This window comes from Aythya fuligula, chromosome 7 (genome assembly GCF_009819795.1).
Source record: "Aythya fuligula isolate bAytFul2 chromosome 7, bAytFul2.pri, whole genome shotgun sequence".
Lineage (NCBI taxonomy): Eukaryota > Metazoa > Chordata > Aves > Anseriformes > Anatidae > Aythya > Aythya fuligula.
Window position 1 is genome coordinate 28883201 of NC_045565.1, and position 22146 is coordinate 28905346.

The 22146-nt window shown below is 36.3% G+C and overlaps 1 protein-coding gene across 1 annotated transcript in view; it reads right to left on the reverse strand.

Moving 5' to 3' along the window:
- NRAP (nebulin related anchoring protein) overlaps window positions 1-22146 on the reverse strand; it is a 48679-nt gene that overhangs the window by 22613 nt on the left and 3920 nt on the right. The window contains exons 4-21 of the mRNA XM_032191447.1: window positions 21603-21707; window positions 20958-21062; window positions 20201-20308; window positions 19290-19394; window positions 18563-18670; window positions 17369-17473; window positions 14869-14973; window positions 13718-13834; window positions 11887-11991; window positions 10771-10878; window positions 9962-10066; window positions 7937-8035; window positions 7332-7436; window positions 5773-5880; window positions 4746-4847; window positions 4047-4244; window positions 3717-3821; window positions 1392-1490 (exon numbers count right to left, since the gene is read on the reverse strand). Of these exons, the coding sequence (XP_032047338.1) occupies window positions 1392-1490; window positions 3717-3821; window positions 4047-4244; window positions 4746-4847; window positions 5773-5880; window positions 7332-7436; window positions 7937-8035; window positions 9962-10066; window positions 10771-10878; window positions 11887-11991; window positions 13718-13834; window positions 14869-14973; window positions 17369-17473; window positions 18563-18670; window positions 19290-19394; window positions 20201-20308; window positions 20958-21062; window positions 21603-21707 (1992 nt within the window). The remainder of the gene's footprint in view (window positions 1-1391; window positions 1491-3716; window positions 3822-4046; window positions 4245-4745; window positions 4848-5772; window positions 5881-7331; window positions 7437-7936; window positions 8036-9961; window positions 10067-10770; window positions 10879-11886; window positions 11992-13717; window positions 13835-14868; window positions 14974-17368; window positions 17474-18562; window positions 18671-19289; window positions 19395-20200; window positions 20309-20957; window positions 21063-21602; window positions 21708-22146) is intronic.

Here is a 22146-nt window from a genome sequence, read left to right on the forward strand (position 1 = left end):
ATATCAGTATACTTCAATTCTTCTTCCTAAAGTTAGTTACTTAACTGGCATAAAGCCGACATTAATTCACAGCCCATACAAAATGTCTGCAAGAATATATTTCATCCAGTATTAAACTGCAGCTACTTCTTAGGTGGAATGAAAGAGTTTAATAGGACATAAAAATAGTGAATTTTAGATACAAAATGATGAACACTAAGCAGTTCAATCTGCAGAGAAAAAGTGTGACCTAAATATAATTGCTGACATAATACTCCAGCATTTAAATGAAAATATAAAGGTCTTTTTATGATCCAAGTAGCAAACATCTCTATTTTATATCCCAGAGCAACTTCAACAGAGAAGTTGGCTACTCTGTTTCAGAACCCCATAAAGCTGTTGGCAGAGCTATTGAAAAGCTATGAAAAGATGTACCATTTCAGGAAGTGTTATATTTCTTATATCTCACAGGAAAAAAAAAATTAAAAAAAAAAAATAAGGTTGTCCTAGTATAAAGCCCTAAATTCAGCATTACTATTTCACCTTCAACACATATTCAGAAAGGTAGCATTATCCAGTACATAGAAGATAAATAATAGCAGTCAGGAGACCAGCACTCTCCTCTGATTCACACTGGTGATATCTTTGAGACACACAGCCCTTATCCAAGTAAGTACCGGGTTTTTCTTGATGCAAAGGAACAAAAAAAGGAAACAAGGTTGTTGCCAGAGAAAAAAAAAAAAATACATCATGAGGCAATAATGCAATAATGCTTTGTTCATGTAACACCTGTATTTTCAGTTCTGACTGTAGATGGAGCCGACTGTATCTTCAGTTCAAGGAAGAGCACATTAAAATGCAACAGAACGTGGGATGGATGTACCTCAGTCTCTGTGCTGATGTCTACTTAGTTTTGAAGCACTGCCTAAGGATCAGCTGGGAATACTTCTGCCTTTTACTTCCTCATGGATAGCCAATTTCTGTGCAGATGACATTAATGACCCAGGAATATTCAGGCGACCACTCATGAACACATTTCAGCCATACTTGAATCCTGCCTGCACCACCCACAAGTTTGTTGCCAAAGCTGTCTTGTAGAAGTATCCCCTCTCTTCCTCTGGCCACTGACAAAATTTATGAGAAGCCTGACTTGCAAATTTCTGTTCCTGTTGTTTTTTGGGGGACTATTGTTGTTCTAGTTCAGAGAATTTAGTGAGAGAATTCATTAAATCAACAAATAAAACACTTAGAAATAAATCTCGAGAACTTTCACAGATTGAAAGCTTTCATGACAAGGTCTTCTTCCTCTCCTCTCCCCACCCTCAGTGTATATATCTCAGTGTATATATATATAGGAATGACCACATTAGAAGAAACTACTTGCAAAGAAAAGATTTCAGTCAAGGACTTACATCACTTTGCAGTTCCTGGCTTTTCTTGGCATGTTTGATCTGAGAACTGTCCGCCACACTGGTGAACTTCAGTGCATCAACCTTCTGTCTGTATTTTTTCTAGATCAAATTAAAGCAGGTTACACAAAAGTTGCTGTAACATTTACCTTCCCACAAAATTCAGTGTTTTCAAAAAGCATATGACCGAGAGAACCAGAAGTCTGCTATCAATTCCCAAGGCATTTTTAGCATAAGTATCATCAAAAAAAGCTTCCAAAAATATATTCTTTTAGCATCTCCTGCTAAGAAGACCACAGTGGCAAGGAGGTTAGTGTGAGAGCATGCCAAATGCACTGCTGCTGACACTACGAGCATAGATAATCTTTGGTGGCAGAGATATTCGCCACATATCTTACAAGATCTTGGCTGCAATCAGACTAAAAAGTGCTCTTCACAAACTGGCTGTCTGAAGTCAGGGCCCATGAGAGCCTGTGAGCTACGCAGTCAATATTATTATCTTATTTTCTTACATGAGACTTCTCAAACATAGGCATGTGGTGTTCAAATCACAGAACATATGAGCTATTTTGCAGTTATCAAGACATTTGTAATTTATTATTTAAATTAGAATGGGAAATTTCAGTGTCTTGAAATTAATTGTAATTCAAAATCTTCCCCACCATCAGCTGAGAGCCCACCATGATAGCCCACCACAAGGCTCTGGTCTTGCATATGGAAAGAAACATCCTGCTCCATTCATCCTCTGGTAGCAGAACTTAAATTAAATCTACTTGTATAGACAAATTTGCCTACAGACTAATATTTCTAGCTTGTTAAATAAGACTTCCCTTACTTCTATCCCATTTTATTTTATTTTATATCTGAAACACACTAAAGAAAGAGGAAAACCTCCGTTAACTTCATCAGACCTTGGATCGGGCCTGTTTTTATCCATGCCTCTGCTCAAGTCTTCTGCATCACTCATTTCAGAGCAAGCTAAGCACTTCTATCCATCTTCAAGACAGTGCATGGAAATTCAGCATGTCATTTCAAGACCACAGAATAAGAGGGGAGACCAGGCAAACACTTTGGCATACTTTAGTCAAATTCCTATACTAACAATTCCACAACGAGGTGGGGCTTCCACCTAGGGGAGGTTTAATTGCATTTTTTCGTTATCTGGCGTTTCAGGAGAGAAATCCTTCTGTTTGAACTGATGGGTGAACAGATCAGTTTATACTGTGACTTTTCTAGGGGAACACAAAACAGAAGTTAAAAAAGCATGCAGAACTTCAAAGAGGTGTTCATCACTTTGTTTTAGGAACCTGGAAGGGAGGGAGGCAGATTAAAACTAGCATGTTTTGTCACGTATCATGGAACACAATGTAGTGACATTCTGCAAAGAAATGACAAAATGCCAGGTAAGAGATCTCTAAAAAATATCCACCAGTCTCCAGTTTAAATGACTGCCAGCCATCTCTTGGCCTTACACAGCACTGAAATGAAAAAGCAGATCATTATGGATTAAGTATTTGTGGAAGTGATTATTACTACAGCACACCACAGCAGCAGATGTCAGTCTATCTCTAGCAAGACACTGGATCTGAGAGTTGCTGCTCTTCTTTTGTTTCTAAGATGTATTTTTTTTTACCTTTACAGTAGCAGTGAGAGGATGTCAGAGACCCAAGGTATCAGAGAGTGTGATCTCCAGTAACTAACTGGCTTCCGTTCCTACCTCCAGCACTAAGTGGGATTTTAACCTTCTTGTCAAACTTCCCCTAATTTATTCGTCCTTCTATCCTCTAGTTTCCCCAGCACTAGTGAAACAACTCAACCATAGCTAAGCAGCTGAGGAAGTGAACTTCCATAAGGTTAATGGCAGGGTAGAACCATGAATTAGTCAAGGGAAAGTGATGAAAAGTAGCAAAAGTTGAAACTGCCGGCAAAATCACAGCCCCTATTTGCTGAAGAGCAAGAAAATTTTCAAACACAGCTGTCAAATATCTAATTTTTCAGCACTGTTCCTTAGAATTCTACATACTACATGTAGCACATCATGTAGGAAATTGTGATTCCCTTCCATGCTGCTCTGCAAAATGGGTACACGAATGAAAATAGATGAAAGCACAATTATGGAGACTTTTGTTTCACAATCTTGACAGAAATCAATAATCATATAATGGGAAAATTGTTTTTTAACCTTGATTCCAGGATCTCCTAAACTGTAGAATATCTAAATTATCTTCTTTTGAAATAGGAGTTCCTTATCTATTCCACATGATGCAGTGGAATAAGCATACATAGGCCTCTAAACAAACAACAGACAAGGCTGAGCATTCTGCTTACCTCACTGACCAAATCTCCTACATTTTTGGCATGTTGTATATTAAGACTTCCTCCTGTGATACACCCAACTCCTTTCATCCACATCAAGTCTGACCTATATTGAAGCTGTTGAGAGAAAAGGACATTTATTAGCATGGGGGACACAGGTACAATGTTTGCATGTGAACATGTGCACACTTGCCAGTTTCAAAAAATATTTTGAAGACATTTTAAAAAGTCATAGTGCAAATCAAGGAGTGTCCACGTGAAATAAGAATGTCAAATTCTGAAAAAAAGTTTATAAACATCCATATTGCTTGTAATACATAAGCAGAGTACGTATCAACTTACATCACTCTGGAGTCCATAGGCCTTCTTGGCCCAATTTGTTTTCATATCTTCTGGAACCACTGTGTATTCATGGAGTCTCTTCCTGTAATCCAAGTCACTAGCAAGTGCCTGGGCCTTTTTAGCATGCCTCAGGTTTACCATATCCGTAGGCAGATGGAAATGGGTCTTACTCTCCTCAAAATCTTTTTTGTAGGCAATCTAGAAACAGAAGGAATGAAAATAAGTTTTCTGTATCACTGCATTGAAAACCCAAGCCTATCTTAAATGCCCAGTCTTGTTTGCTTTCAGATTAGGGGGAAAAAAAGTTAAAATCAGGTCCTATGAGGAATCCATAAAACAGCTGGCAGAATTAATTTTGCAGTCTCTAGAGACACACTCTCTATTACAGTACATCTTACTTTACGCTATATTTTTATCAGCTTGAAAGTTCTGTGTAGAAGTGGTTATACTGAGGTTTTAATAGGATGATGTTATTTTCCTGCTCTGAAATTAGGACATCATCAACGCAAAACTCCCGAGGGGAACAAAAATATTGTGCAATCATTGTAGATTAACAGACTGAGGAATAAAAACAGTTTCTGTCAAAGGCTTCCATTTCTTATAGTTAAACATCAGTAGCAGTGGTAGGTCAGGTATTGGTTGATGAAAGATTCATAATTAAGAAAAACACCTTTTGAGTAAGGGAAATAAATAATTTACCTCACTACTCATCTTGGCCACCTGCAGAGAGTGCAAAAGTCTTGAATCTTTGGTTCCAATTGCTTTTCCTTTTGTCTTTTCATATTCTTCTTTATACTTAATCTGTGAAAAAAAAAATAGTTTAAGTCAAAGAACATTTTTCACTTACCCCAGAGATCAGCAATATGTTTTTCACTGACAATTTGGGTGGTCAAAATTTAGAAGAGTTTAGTCTGATTTGCATCTTGTCACTTCACATTTCCCAGACTTTCTCAGAAATTCCCAAAAGCACAAGATTGGTATTACTTATGTTGTCTTTAACCTTATTCTTTAAGGCTTACTCCTCTGAGATATATATGCTTACAGACTAAGTCTTCTGAATAGCTAAATTATCTGGTTCTTCAACCAAATTGTAAAATAAATAAATCAATCAATCAATCAATCATATAAAAATCAAGCAAGAAATCCAAGACTTGATTTTCTTAATGAGGTGGGAGAGCAGCTGAGTGAGAAAAAAAACTCTTGTATTCTATCCCATTCTTAAGAGATTTCTGAATCATCTTCATTGCTGAACACTTTCCAACTACAGGCAAAGTTTCTTCTTTTTCTACCTCTCCAGAGGTTAAGAATTGTGAGATAAGTCGTTTAAAAACAGTTAGTTTGGATATATGTATTTTTACTATGCATGTGTTTGCGTTAAAGAAACTGACTAAAGAAACATGCAGTCCCTTTGCAGTGGGCAATTACAGCAATTTTGAAGCTAAAAATAATTCAAAACACTGAATTTTACTATGGGAGGATTGAGCCATTGTCTTTCTGCAAACCTTGCTTCCATCCACACACGTATTAAAAAAAAATAATAATTTCAGAGTGATTTTTCATAGCAGTCTGAGAAAGTTTCCAGCTGTTCATCTGCCTTTAAGAAAGATGAATGCATGACAGATGAATGCAGGGCTTAAACATCCAGATGAAGTGAGCTAAGCTTTATTTCCCTGTGCTACAGCAACTTATGTAAAGAATAATTCCTAGGTAATTAAATGTAACCTACATCACTGGCAAGATCCCTTGAAGCTTTTGCAGCAAGTAAAGGCAGAGAATCAAGTTTCATTTCAAAGCCCTGGCCCTTACTCTTCTCCCAGCCTTCTTTGTACTTAACCTGAGAAAGGAAAGACAGCAACATGTTACTAACACACAAACACACAAGATCTTCAAACAAGCATGAGAATGATTAAGAGCAAAACACAAGTATAAATACTCTCTGCCCACAAACTAGAACATTATTAAATCACCGTTTGTTATCATTTTCTGTTAATTAATTGGCTAGGATTGAATCAAGAGCTTTATTCTAGCAGTTTAGAGTCATTTTAAATCCCATAACTTGCACCAGGTTTGCATGTATAGCTCTTTTTTTCTTGGCATGGAGGAGGGAAAGGTTTCCAAAAGTGTCTGTGGTTTTGTCTAAATATGCAAATACTGTAGATTAATAGCAGCTGATCTCTAGGGAAGAACAGCTGGTGCTGTTCACACTACAGGTTTCAGACATCACACTACACGTTTCAGGATTTTTCTTCCCCCATCATACTGCCAAACTAGAGCTAGTGATGTGAAAATCATGTTCAACTTCTGAAAATTAATGGAACCTAAAGCACTAGTTGTTTAAAATCTTTTTCAAGGTTCCACTTTAAATTCCATTAGATCAGGACCAAGTATGCTTGCATGCATACACCTACATCCATGAACCCCCGATTTCTGGATGTAGCTGTTTGTTTGGTTGTTGGTTTCTTTTTTTGTTTGTTTGTTTTTCACATTTTAGATCATATCTAATGCTGAGCATCCATCCCAACACATTATAGACACAAAGAGTGTTTCTCCACAGCAAAAATGCAACTCAAATATAACTTAGGCGTAGAATAAAATATACGAATATGGCATGAAAAACTTGCAGCAATGCCAACTCAAAACACAAAAAATTATTAAGCTGGCTCAAAGTCACAGCAGTAATATATTTGGAAGTTTTTGTTGTTGTTGTTTTATTTTTTTTCTTTCTGTTTTTGTATTTGGTCATCTATTGGGCTTTTTCCCCCACAAAATTATCTACAATGCAGGTCTGATAATTACTTAACAATTTAAATAGAGGTTAAGACCTTCCTGTAAACTTTTTATTTTAACATCCAGGTAACTAAGTAAATCTCTATATATTGTAGTGAATTAAGAATGGTAGCAACAGTGGGCTTGACTGAAGTTCAATGAAGTCACCGTGACTCATTGCACGGACTTCATTTCCATTGTAAAAACTTCCTTTGAGTTATTAGAACTGAAATAAATATAGTTTTTTTTCATATGAATACCACCACAGAAGCAGCTAATTTTGTGAAGTGATCACTGATTTATTAAACAAATTCAAATCATTGGAAAAAAAAAAAGTCTGTCAGTTTCAATGTACTTGAAGTTGCATCCCTCTCTCTTCTGGTTCCTATATCTCATGCTGTTTAGTAAAGATAGACTGTAAATGCTAAATGTTTCCAGAAACAGTGTCATCATCTTTACATTCGTTTCTCCCTTTTAATGACATCATGAATACAAGTATTTCCACATCGTTTGACTTACCTCACTGTATAACTCAGCATTGGCTTTCGCCTTGACTAGCTGAGGTACATCCTGAGGTAGAGTGTAATTTGTTTTTGTCTTCTCATACTGGGCTCGGTAGTTCAACTGTCATAAATTGAAAAAATCAAAACCAAACTCAGTTATTTTCAACTTACTAAATGATATACCTGTTACTCTGACTGACTACTGTTGAATTTTAGGTTATTGGTGCCATAGGATAGCGAAAGTTATGGCTGACAAATATATTGGGGATGAAAAGCAAATTATGACTTTCATCTGGGTACTAGGAATTAGAATAGTTATTCTATAAATAGAATCATTATTGATTGTTTATAAGCAGCAAATATCTGATTTAAAAAATGCACATAAGATAAATCCCTAACAAAGCACACTAATACAATTGTTAAAAATGGAAGACAATACTGTATTTACTGGTATTGTTTGCTACATTTTTTGAAGTAATTTCATTCATTTTGTATTCTTGTTTTATTTGTAAATCTGCTGGTTGTCTGTCAAAAATAAAACACTTAAGTGCTACAAACACTGTGAAATAAAGTTATCTTATAATTCTAATAAAAAACTTGGCCAACGTTGACAGAACTTACATCACTGAGCTGCTGCGCATTTATTTTGGCTTGAGCAGTTTGCGGAGTACTGGCAACAGAGCTGTACTTCAGCTTGTCTATGCTTTGCCTGTAGTTTACCTAAATTAAAATAAATAAATAAAATTAATAAAGGAAGAAGTGTTCAGACTGGAAAATGAGAGATTAAGTAGACAAAATTTTGTTAGCTAGTTTTCATAACTTTAAGTTTTAAGTTTTAAGTTTTCATAACTTTAAGTTTTCATAACTGTTAGCTACTTTTCATAATAAGTTGAGACGGGGACAAATGTCAGGATCTCTTGGATGAGATCTGTACTTCAGGATCTGAAAACTTCACAATTTTTATTCCACTTTGAAAATGAACTTAACTTATAAGCCCTTTCCCTCAAAACCACAAATTCATAAAAAAGGTGCAGTTTCAGCTGGTTTCTCAAAGCATTTCTATAAAACTGACATCTCTAACCCTCATTCAGACTATTTTTATCTTTATCAGACTATCCTAATTGACAGTTATAATTTTCCTTTATAAAGAGGTCTGTCCAGTGCAACTCTGTACAGAGCAAATGAACTCTCTTATGCATTGTATTTAATTATTAGATTAAAACTCAGTAATCACAGAAGTTCCATATGTGGTAAGAGTTTTGTAGATTGGAGCCCACAAAATTCCTAACACATTAACATGGTAGCAGCAATAATAGGCTATAAAAAGAAACATATTGAAGCCCCAAATTATGGAAGATAACACATCATGGAGAAGCTTTCTTTCAAACCTGTTGCTGCTTAAGGCTTTAGTGCTTCACGAAACCATTCTATAGAATCATGGAATCATAAAATCATTGAATGGTTTGGGTTGGAAGGGACCTTAAAGAACATCCAATTCCAGCCCCCTGCCATGTGCACCTCCCACCTGACCAGGCTGCTCAAAGCCCCATCAGCCTGGCCTTGTACATTTCCAGGGATGGGGTGTCCAAAACTTCTCTGGGCAAATTTGAAACAGTTCCAGGGCTTCTCTGCTTATTGACAACTAACATGCTTACTTTGAAGTCTTTAAGAATACAACTCTCTCACACACTAAGTAATCAAACTATGAACTCTAACTTTTTAAAACATTTTCAAAGAGAAAGCTGGAATTATTGCTCAAGAGGCAATTTCACATCTTATATTTGAAGTTTATCAAATACTTCCTCAAATATGTCTGGGCTCTTAATTCTATGTCTTCGTGCTATCATCCTTTTCTTGGAAGAAATATTGAGGCCCAGATACATCTCATATAATGTTGATGGCATCTGTAAGGCATCTTGCCCTTGGTTTCTTGTGTTTTCAATGGTTATTTATGCCTTAACCAGTCTGAAATGCCCTGTAGAGGTGTTGCTCTCTTCCTGACAATTTTCATGAGTAATGCCTGGTGACTGTGGTCTTAAGACACAGGTTAGGTTCCTAATGCTATATAAAATAAATCAAGACTTTACTGCTTGTGGGGTGAAAGTATGGTATCCTCTAAAGTCTGATCTCCTCCACTTATCTGCAGAGCCACAGAAGTACACAAATTTCTTGACATTGTTCCACCAGAATCTCAAACCCAAGCACAGTGTGTACCTCTCTCAGAGGCATAATGAAGGTTATGTGGCCAGTTAGTTCCCCTTCAGAGACAAACACCTGTCTTGGGGAAATTCACAAAAAGGGGAGAAGTCTAGTTAAGTCTCCCCGCCCTTTCAGTGTTTGATGCTGCTGTTGACGCTGTCCAGGATGGTGAGAAGTTAACAGACTAGGGATGGGGAGCACTAATTCATTTTACCCTACTGTGCTCAACTGATTCCAATGGCAGGAGGTGGCAGCACTTTCTATTCCTCCAAGTCCTATTAACCCCTTGCACTTTTTGCTTTAACTTTTTTTTTTTTTTTTTTAGCACTGGCTGTTTACTTCCATGATTAAATCATCATTTGACACATGCAATCCATCACAATCTCTCCTACAGAGAGATGATGAGCCATGCAAGGCATGGAAAAAGAAAAACATAAAATTATTTACATCTTTCAAAGGGACCAACTTCCTTGTTGTCTGATATGAAGGAGTGAGAGTAGCTGGGTAATTGTAGTCAACGCCGTCATGTTTGTAATCAGATTTATAGGCTATCTGAAACACAGGAAGAACAAAAAAAAAATCATTCTTTTTTTTTTTTAGGCTGTCATTTGTTTGAATAATTATCAGTCAAGAGGAAAGGAGAAACAATAATATTAATATTAAATGCAGGAAACAAAGTAATTTCAATGTCGTGAGTGACAAAGAAAATGAAATTATTTGCATAGTTTAACCACTAATTGATTCTTTTTCAGCTCCTCAATTAATCCAGTGCCAACAGTGGGAGCATTAACTTAACTTCCACCTATGACACATCTCTTTTATCTTTCTACTTAGTTCTCAAGCTTCTTACAGATTTGTAAATAATGTACTTGAAGGAATAGTATGTAATGAAATAGCTTCTTGACTAACCCAGTAAATTAAATTGGAATCCAGAAATCTTCATTAAAGACTGCTTTTTTTTCCACCAAAGGTCTGACCCTGAGGGAGGGTAGCAAGCAACCTTCAGCATCCTACTGATGTCAAAGAAAACTGAAGGAGCTCAGTATGTTGCCAGATCACTGAATTTGCTTATTTTAGCCTCTCCCACACAGTGAGGTACAAATCAGTGTAAAAGGGTTTCCAGAATTTCCTCTCTTCCCAACATATCTAGGCTTCAGATCCTCAGTACAATATGATCTAAAGTTTCCTGTCAGTTTAATTATGGAAAAAATACTAATAAAGTAACAACTCTACAAGTATGATTAAAAAAGACTTACGTTGCTTGCCAAGTTGCCAACTTTCATGGCATGTAACATTCGCTTGTCCATACCAATACCTATATAATGACCTTTCACTTGGTTCTGGTAGGTTTCTCTGTATTTAAGCTGTACACACACACACACACACACACACAAAAAAAAAAAAAAAAAAAGCATAAATACTCAAAAATAAATTATTACAGCTGTAGTATACTAGTGTTGAACTACTACAAAAACCCACAAGTTCACAAACAACATCAGTACTTTAAAAAAATAAAGCTTATAACACTGTGAATTTCCTAATTTAAAAGATGTTATTCATATATTCTTCAGACCACCTTGATGACACATAAAGAGGATATTTTAACACTCCATTGCTGCATGTTATTTCATCAGAAATAGAATAAAGTTGCAAGGAAGCATGACTTGCACATTAACAAACGAATCATCTACCAAAAGTGGTCTGTTTGGGTGCAGCTTTCACCAAGTCCAAAGCTGGGAATTCAACAACATAAATTAACTACCTTACCATCTCATCTGTATGACATAAGATTTACTTCCCCAGGATTTCAGACAATAGGAGCAAGCAGTTTATAGCAAAGTTATATTTCAGTATAATGAGATACAAGCAGTATCACTATTGATATTGATTACTTTCACACATGAAACGTGTTCCTCTCTGACGTTAACTCTGGTAAAATAACTCCTGCCTACCTTTCCTGTCAAGAAATGGAAAACGAAAAACTCAACATGAGCCAGCAATGTGTGCTTGGAGCCTGGAAAATATCCTGGGCTGCATTAAAAGGACGCCTGGCCAGCAGACTGAGGGGGTGATTCTCCCCCTCTACTCTGCTCTTGTGAGCATGGAGTGCTGCATTCACCTCTGGGGCTCCCAGTGCAAGCAGGACATGGATCTGTTAGATCAGGTCCAGGGGAGAGCCATGAAGATGATCAGAGGGAACACCTCCCCATTGAAGAGAGGCTGAGGAAGCTGGGGTTATTTAGCCTAAGAGACAAATCAGCTATAATCATTCCTAGAGCACACTTTTCTGAAACACGTACATAGATGACTTACAATTCTAGCAGCTACCAGGGTAAGCTTTAAACAGACCACAGGAGGCACTGAAAACTTACATCACTGGTGTATTTTGAGATCTTGCTCACGTTCTTGAATTGGGGAGTATCACAGTAGTTAATGCTGTAGCCACTGTTGTTTCCAAGACCCTTCTTATACTCCACCTTGGTGACAAAAACACACAACTTAACATGTTAACTTGCTCTATCAAGTTCCTCCACACCCTTTATTAGCCAGGCCCACTGTTCAGACATTTTGATACGTCTCTTATCAGATGACATACAATGAAAATTATTCTGAAGATGAATTTCATATAACTCAGCTCTCATTCTATAGGCAAACACTTTTATTCACTTGAACCTCAGCAAAGAGTATGAGACTGTGCCATGTGGAAAAACATCAGCAAAAACAGGTATCAGATGGGATTTTAAGGTGGGTGTGAACCAAATGAAAGCAAAAAAAAGTGTTTGTTTTTCAATAGGAAGGACTGAACAGGAGGAAATTTATTAGAATAATTCTTCAGTGATTTTAAAGATAACTGGATTAATATTTTCATTAAGTTCCTTTGCTCCAAAGTAGGAATGTTCAGCAGCATATTAAAAGGACTTAAAAACGGGAGCAATAGAAATGGGACTAAATTCAGCAGTGCAGTGGTTAACATACATATGGACTAGCCACAGAAAAAAAAAATCAACTATAAGAACTCATCACCTGGAAAGGCTGAGAATGAGAAAACTGTTCATATGTAGGCTGATCACAGGAAAATGGCAAGATGTCAAAGTAATTCAGCCATTAAAAAGCCCAAGGCAGGAGCAAGGAGAGATTTTTCAGCAGGCACTGGGAAGTGCGTGTGCTATGTACCATGTTCCAGCAAGACCTCATCAGGAACTTACGTACTCTTACAGTCATTCCTGTTTAAGGAACGTGCACTCAGCCTGTAACAGCTGCAGTGAAAGACTATGAGAGAAGAATTTGTTGTGCTTAGTCTGGGAAGAGGAAGGCAGAAAGAAAATATCTGTCTGTAAACATCTCAGCAAGGTAATCATGCAGGGGGACGAACTTTTTGAACTAAAGGGCAATGTTGGCACAAAACACAACAGTAATAAAACGGACAGGAATAGAAAGGCAGGCTAGAAATTAAAAGAAGAGGATTATACAATACTGTGCCAAAACAGCAGAAGTCAGGAATCACTGGCCCAGGAGGCCCCTTCCAGTTCTACTTCCAGGGGTTTTTCATTATTGAAGGTTTTATTCTTTGACATCTCAAGAGTATAAGTTTTTAAACTGCCATGGGGAAGCTCTAGAAACTCACATTTATTAATAGCTTTATAAGTGATATGACAATATAAATAAATTAACAATTCAGGATCTACTGAGAGTTCCCTAGCAATCTTCCTTTGCCAAGTAGAAGAAGAATGTATTATGAGTAAGTCAGTCTTTTACATCATGGAAGAAAACAGAAATCTGCATTAACAGAAGGGTACAAATTTTGGCTCTGTTGGTATTATTTTTTAATTATCATTAGAACCTTCTTTGAAACACTGTAATATATACTGCCAAGTCATCCTTAAGCATTTATGTCTATAACCTCACAGCACATTAAGAGCACTGTCCAGAGTTTTCTTAGATTTCTATTCTCCACATGACCAGAATTAGAAGTGATCTCCTGGTATAATTCACCATCATGGGCAGGGCCAGATAATAGCACTTGGAGATCTGTTCTTGCACCTTATTCTGCAGCTACTGTGCTAAACACAGACCATTTTTGTTAAATAAGAGGCAATAAAACCAGCAGCTTTTTACACTTGTAGTCCTTATCCATCAGACACAACTGTTTGTATGCTGTGAGCTATGTCTCACACCAGTTCATAGATCAATTCAACTCCTTACCTCACTGACAAGCTTGTTAGCACTTTGGGCTTGTTTAAGGACTAGGTTGTCTTCAGCTGTTAGAGAGTGGAAGTGTGCTGCACCTTTCATCTTGGAAAGATCTTTCTTGTATTTTATCTGAAAAAAGTAAGAAAAATTATAAAATAGATGTCTACATTTTCACCATTGCTATTTAGACAGACTTTATTAGCTGGGATAACACTTGTCTTATTTCTACTCTGATAATAAAATAGAATTTATGAAGTTACGAAAATTAACACAGCTTATCTGGGTATCTTCATAGGGGATCTGGTCACAGAAGGTATCAGGGTTTTTATATTCTCTCAATCATAAACTCAAGTAACATTCATTCACTTTAGTTTACTGCTAGTGTCTGGTCCACCCCAGTGCAAGCTGAAAGACTCAACTGCCAGTTAACTCCTCAAAAAACAGATTGAGCCCATCAGCTCAGATAGACCCAGAGGGGACAGGTGTCCACACTACAAAGTTTGTCACTAACAGGAACTTTACACATCAGCCACAGGGTAGTGACCTCATTTTTGTCACTGCTACAAATAGCCTCCTTAAGCAGGACTGAAGCTCTTTAATCAATGGGCTGCATGGCAAGAATCACACATCACCACCTTTTTTGCCAACTCTTCAGCTTACCACTACCCAAAACTAAAAATCACCAGCCTAGAAATCAGCTCAGTCTTATGAGGTGACAATGTCACACTCTACAGTTTCTTTCCCTCCGTATGACTTGCTTTGCGCTAGAGGCATGATACACATCAAAATATCAAAACCAGTTCAGCTCATTCATCCCCCATTTATTCACTACTGGGAATACCACAGTAGTCCAGAGGATGATTAAGGCAGTTGAAGGTTTCATTAATAATACAGGTGCAGATTTGCCAGGAGGGTTAACCTAACAGTAGGGATCCCCATTAGTTGCTACATCCACCTCCTCCCTCATGCAAGCTGGAGCTGTGTCCCCTTCTATTAATGGATATTATTAATCCCCTGAGCCACCCAGTTCCCAGCAATGCAGTGAAATGTCATTGTTGTTTACTTCTCAAGTGTAATTTTAGCATTTTCCTTCTAGGCACTGCTCTAACAAACTGATGTTTTTAATTGTTTATGAATTGTATTGATTCAGGTTTCACACTTACATCACTTGCCAATTCATTTGCTTTCTTGGCATTTTGATAAGCTGGAGTGATCATAGCAGGAAAGCTTCCTTTCCCTCTGCGTTCTTCATATTCATCCATATAATCCTGAAGAAAATTCAAGGTGTTTACTCATCATGCATGAGCAGGTGGGGTCATGAGTTATTTGACAAAACATGATAGTCCTTGTTAGCAGAAAAGTTCATTACTTTTTTTGTTCTTTTAAACAAAAAAGAGAATAAAATGACCAACTTTAAGAATAAAATCACCTTTTAAATCAACTGTGCCTGTAAAATTAACTGTGGTGCACTAAAAAAAAAAAAAGTAGCAATTACCTAAGGTTCAATATGACATTCAAGTGTACAATGACACACATTCTTCTAATTTTACCCTAACTCTTATAGAGATGATATCTGCTAGCCCCTGTCTTTGTAAATATATGCTTGCCTAAAAAACTAAAAGAATATCAAATGGCAAAAGAAGCCAGAAGATTTGCTTAACCTTTTCAAATTTAGGGTGGGGATCTGATAGATGTCTCTTGACCACATCATGGCCATTCCTCACATCATAACTGACCAAAACATAATGTATTTCTAATGTAGTAATATATTTTTATTATTAATAAAAATATATTTTGGGATTCATTAATGAAGCACAAACGCCTTGATATTAATAGTGGTAAACTCCTTAGGAAACAAGCTACTAACAAAATTCAAACTGTTTGAGTTAAAATATGTATATTCTGGACTGAATACTATTAAAACTATAAATAAGTTTGCCCATTTGAAAAGACTTTTGAAGATTTAATAACAAAATACTGGAACTTTTTTAGTATGGTAATACACAATAACGACCCCAAAGTTTTCCAGATCTGGAAAGAATATGGCAAATATACAGGTAAGGTATAATGCACTGTATCTTCTCTGTAATTTTTTGCAATTCTTTTGTAGCAATAGCCACCTTAAGTGAAAAATACAGTGTGATACGTCAAAAATGTCATAGAGAGTACAGCATAGATAGAAATTACTATAAGTATTTAGGGATCTCTCTTGTGATTTCCCAATACAAAATAATACAAAATATATACAGTTAAAAACGTACATATATACATATATATATATATATATATATATATATATATATATATATAAAACATATGATGTACTCTCATGATCTTGAAAGCTAGAATTCTAATCCCTGTACCCATATTAAATCACACTTCATTCAGAAAGATCCATTAATTTCAGTGGCTCTCTTTTATTTGAATAAAAATATCAGAATCCAACCTATGAAGATTAAAACTCAAATTAAATTTGAAGTCTGTGACTGAAGTTTCAAAGATACTTTCAAAGAAAAAAGACTTAAATTAATTCTAAAGATAGAAGCATTCCAATGCTTGAAGATGCAATTAGCACTTTTTCAAACTCATTTTATTTGTTTATTCTTGCTAAAACTTGTAGTAGCTCAAAAGATAGAAACTAATTGAAGGCTCGATTGCTACATATCCTAAACTCGTATTCTTTAAGTATGGTTTGCTTTTCACACAAGATGTAGGTTCGGATAGAGGCAGTGAATAAACTCCCAAATGTCTTAGAACAATGCATTTCTTGTTCCTTAATTTCTCCAAAGGATATGGGTTTCATGAGGAATTAGGGTGACAAACCTAAACTAACCACATTGTTTTGTTTATACAAAAACACTATTCAATTCTTTTCAAATCCCTTTTCCTATTCAGTTCTATTTTAGCTATACTATTTTCCTGGAACAAGCCTAACTTAACTGCGATAGAACTTTGGATGATTTTTGGGAGACCACAAAAATAATTATATTCCCTTAAAAAATGAAACAAAACCAAGAAGAATGCCACAGACCAAAACAGAAATTAAGCCTATTTGATTCCACATATATAGAACTACAATTTGTCAGGCTTACAGTACCACTTTTGTAGAAGAGCCAAAAACTAAGCACTTGTACGACCTTTGGTGCCACTTGCGCATATTCAGAACTGCAAAGCTTATCTCAAAGATTTCTCAAAATATTGGCAGGGAAAACATGCTTAACTACCTCCTAATCTTCTATCACTTCATGACACTTTCACATTTTCTCCTAGCTGATTTTACATTTTCTTTCATTTACTTTCTAACAGTATGGGAATGTTTCCACATGTAAACATATTTCAGTGTGATACATAAAAACATCATGATAGAAATGTCCAGTGCATACATGGACACAGATAAAATTTGCCACAGCAAGTCTTGCCTTACCCTACCGTAACCCCAATACCTTACATACCATGCACCTTGCAGTCCCATATTTTAAGTCAATGCCAAATATATTGCACATTCATAGCATGATGTTACTGCAATCATCTTTTCCTTTGAGACCTTGCTTTCTTATACAGGAGAGCAAAGGGAAAATGGGTCCCACTGCCATTTCTAAAGTCTTGAGCAATCGGCCATAGTAATGATCAACAACAGCATGGAATCTCCTGGATGATGCATACCTGGCCATATTGATCTACGTTTTCTCTTGCAAAATTAACATCTGTTCCAGCTGTATGGCTTGCTTTTCCCTTGATCTCATTTTCATATTGTTGATGATACTTCACCTAAAAAGAAAATGAAAAGAATCATCTGGATGAGTTTAGTCTGGTACACAGATGCTGATAACAACAACAAAAAAAAATGCAGATTAAAAAAAAACAACAGTAAATGCAGGCAACAACAACAAGCCAAAAAAAAAACAGCAGAAATGGCACACACATGTTGATAAAATATTGTTAAAAGTCCCATTGCCACCAATCTACAGAAGTCAAATATGCTATTTGAAGATATAAAAACAAAAATAGTGGTGTACTTTTTAATATGCTAGCAAAGTGGAAATTGCCATTTTAACCCATACCATTAGTTCAGTGTATTCAGTAACCTCTGATTGTCAGTGGCTAATCCCTGATGTTGCAGCAGGTTAAAAAAAAAAAAAAAAAAAAAAAAGAAATCATCGTAATATAAATTCATGGTTACCACAGAGCACTTCTTCCTACCTAATCTGCCACAAGGTCACATGCATGCCAATAATAAAGTTACATGTTTCTGACATATAGTGATCTCACCAGTGATCAAGGAAATTGTACGAAATCAACCTGAAAATTTGGACCAAGAGTTGCAGCACTATTGCTGAAGTACTACCTATAATCTGATATCATATTTTAATCAATGTATGTCTTTGCTGAAAAAAAAAAGGGGGTCTTGCACAGATCAAAAGCAAACAAAAGCATTTAAATATTTTAAAATAAGTTCCTAAGTAAATTGCTTTTGCCTTCAAAATTATAGATCTCTTCTGATGCTCCTTGGTGACTCTTAATAATGTTTTAAATTCACTTCCACTGAGTTATCACAATATGTTATTTTCTCCAGTTAAAAGAGCTTTACTTTCACTCTCCAGTGAGAAAACACAATTAATTTTAGTCACAAAAATCCACAGTGTTTATTCACAAATAAAATGCCAAGTTATCTCTTTCTGCCTAAAAATCAACTTTCTTCCTTCAATGGAAAATCACTTGAAAATCTGTTTATAACATGTACTGCTGCTGTAAGTCCACCGGGATAATGAAAATTCTGCCAGTAAACATTCTAATCCAAAATTTGTGAGAGAATTTATTTTCTTCTTTCCAAAAAGAGACTTTGCTTTGGACACTTACATCACTGGCTAATTCATTTGCTCTCTTGGCAATTTGATAAGCTGGAGTGATCATAGCAGGAAAGCTGCCTTTCCCTCTCCGTTCTTCAAAGTCTTCAGTGTATTTCAGCTGTAAAAAGAACAAGAAAAGAAACAAGACAGCGCAGAAGCAATTAGATCAGACAAATGTATCTTGATTACACACATAATCAATCCTTAAAGTTGCAAAGTCAGGCATTCAATGTCTGTCAACTGCCAAAAGGAAGATGAACCACACAGTCTGGATCTAACCCCTTTGTGTGCATGTTTTACAAGGTAGTCTTTAACTATGTGATCATATATCTTCTGCAGAACCTCTGTGTCTCATTCAGTGTGTAGGACTGATCACAGTTGTTTCAGGAAAACACTAAAATTGTCTGTGAGATGCCTACTCTAATTATATTAGTCAGACAGTTTCCTTCTTCAACTTGCATGGCACCCAGTTGCTGGATATAGAGCAGACTGGTTCTCTGCCGTCAGCTCTGACAGCCAGCTAGTCCTGTAACAGCCTAGAAATGAGCATGGTCTTTACATCTTCTATATCTTCACTAAACACTTAATGGTGAAATGTATCGAGAGTATTTTAAGATAAGTATATTTTTAGTACTAAATTTTGCTTATGTTTATATTTGCCAGTGATGTATAAGTGTCCAAAATTTCACTTTCACAGACAAAAAAAGGGTCAACCTATTTTCTGTTGTTTCACTTACATCACTTGAAAGCTGTCCTGCAACTTTTGCATGAAGTATATCTGGAGTATCTACAACAGAGGTGAACTTTGAAACTCTCTCTTCATGTCCCCGCTTATATTCTACCTGGGGGAGAAAATATATGTAAAATACATATTACAAACAATAAGTAGCAAATATCTGTTTTCTCTAAGAAAGCTTCAAGAGAAAATGAGCAACAGCAGACATGACATTCCCCACTGTTGGCTGAAGCTATTGCCATACTTAAGTCTCAATTTCCTTAAAGTGAATGCAGGATATTTATGTGAGCCATGCATTTGATTAAAATATTCCAACAGCCCAAAGTACTAAGATCATACTGCAGCAACAATGCAGACAGTGTTGTAGAAAAAAAATGTGATACTTTAAAGCCATTTGTACAGGATTAATTTTTACTTGATCTTGTTCAGTTGAACTGTTATTTTTACAGAGAGACAATTTTGTGTGCATATATGGTTTAAAGTAGCTTGTAAATTAATTAAGTTTAATGTTACTGCTATTTAATTTCATATAATCAAGAGAGTGGGAGAGATCAGAAGATGTAAAAAATAATATATATATATATATATATATATACACATATAAATTAAAAAAAGACTAATTAAGCCATCAAATGAAAATTAAAGTAATGAAGTAAACATTATAGAGAGATTCATGATCTTATTCAGGTTGTAATATTGTTGTTTCATCTTTCAGAAAATGACTATTGTCATTTATCCTATATGATTGTGTTTCAAAACAAGTAGTTTGCTAATTGTGCTTCTTGCATCATGTTCCAGTTTTCTCACTTTGGAGGTTCAACATAGAACCTACTGTCTAAAGGAAATTGCCTAAACCCAGAATTCTCCACCTTCAGGATGTCTAATATACAATTTTTTAAAAATAACACTTACATTACTGCTTAGTTGAGTAGCTCTCTTAGCAACCTGGTAACCTGGAGTGATCATAGCAGGAAAGCTGCCTTTGCCTCTCCGTGGCTCATATTCTTCTGTATATTGGAACTGGAAAATTAACATTTCTGGGTTTTGTTGTTACAAAAGAACCCACTGTAGTTTAATGTGATTCCTCTGTTTCCCAAATATATGCATAACTTTTTTTAAAAGTAGACGAATTAAAGAGCTTATACCACGTAAGTATGTTAGGTAGAAATATTTCCTACATACAAAAGAAAATATTCCCCATTGATATTTATTATTCAGTGTTAATTTGCTATGTTGATTAGGTCACTAACTTATTGTATGGACAGAGACAGTCATAATTCAGAATTGATTTTCACCAGTAAGGGAAAGACAGTCAATGAAAGGTCTAGACTGTGGAAAATAAGACATGTTTTCATCATGAGTTCTGCATTACTGAGGGAAACAGCACTGCATACTAGATAAGGACATAATCAAGGTCAGCTCAGATACCGTTGGTCAATAGCTGAAGTGCATCTCAATTACATTCGCACAGAAATGTAGGATTTCCAGGGTAGGCAATAACTTTGTTATGTGACTAACTGCACACATGGCTAAACAGTGTTAATGATGGAAGTAGATATATCAGTATCTGCTTTGGTAACATTTTACTAAAGATTTGGGTTTGATGCACTCTTAAGTCTTCGGATTATGATATCCCATGAAAATAAAGGTATTTCAAACATGCACTTACATCATTCAGCGTCTTCTGTGCTTGAGTTACCCTCACCATCTGAGGATCTGGGATGCTTCCTGAGTACCATGAAGTTCCCCCCTCATAGGCAGCATAGTAAGCATTCTACAAAACAAAAATGAAATAACTACCAATCTGTATCCTTGTTTCAAAAAGCAAACAGCTGGTCTGACACAAAGAAATGGAAACACACACAGTGTCGTGGAAGAATAAATTTACCCTCTGATGACATACAGCACAAGGCCTACACTCCACATACTTTCAGAATGCCAGGGCTGAGCTTGTATTCCAAGAACTGACATAAAGACGTCAGGATCTGGGATCCTGGAGTAAGACTCAAATAATTCTCCCTGGGAATCAGACCACTTGTTGTGAAGCTTCAGTGTCAGCAGAGAGGAGACATGTTGAGTATGTCTGTACATGCAGCAGTCTAAATTGCTAGCTGTATAGGTACGCTATTCCTTTCCCATCTTCTGATTCTGGTGCCCTAAGCTACAATCAAGCTACATTGCCATAAATAGTTTAGCCAAATGAGAAGTAATGTCTTTGTTATCATTGGAATCCTGTGAACCCTAACAAACACAACAGCCAAGTCCTTGCTCTCCTGCAGGCTAAAGGCTTGGAGATTTCAGGGATATTTCTTACCTGGCTGGCCAGTTGTTGGGCTTTATATGCAGCTTCGATGTCTGTAGACCTCATATCCCATTGAAAGGCAGACCTGAACTGTTCGCCCTGTTCTCGATATTTTATCTACAAAAAGAAATAAAAAAATGGCTTGGTATTAGTAGCTTGTTGGCACAAACTAAAGCACACCACTCTCAGGAGGAAAGCAAGAAGGAAGACAAACAAGGTGAACAGAGTCCACAGCGATATGGAGTCTGCATGAACTGTAGCAACCAAAGAAGAAGAAGAAGAATGTAAATTACAACAAAAACAGTGCAATTCCCACCATAACAAATCCACTTCAGAGCCTACTAGTTTGGGCTGCACCTTACACCAGTCTAAAGGAAGGCTAAAATCACCCTTGGCCATACTGGTCAACCTTTTTTGTGCTCTCTTACACATTGACACCATCAGACAGATATCCATCAGGCCAAACTGGATGAGGGAACTTGTCTGCAGGTTTTTGCTGTTTTAGTTTTCAACTATGCCAGTTTCTTCACCTGTCTCACTGTAAGAATCATCAGTG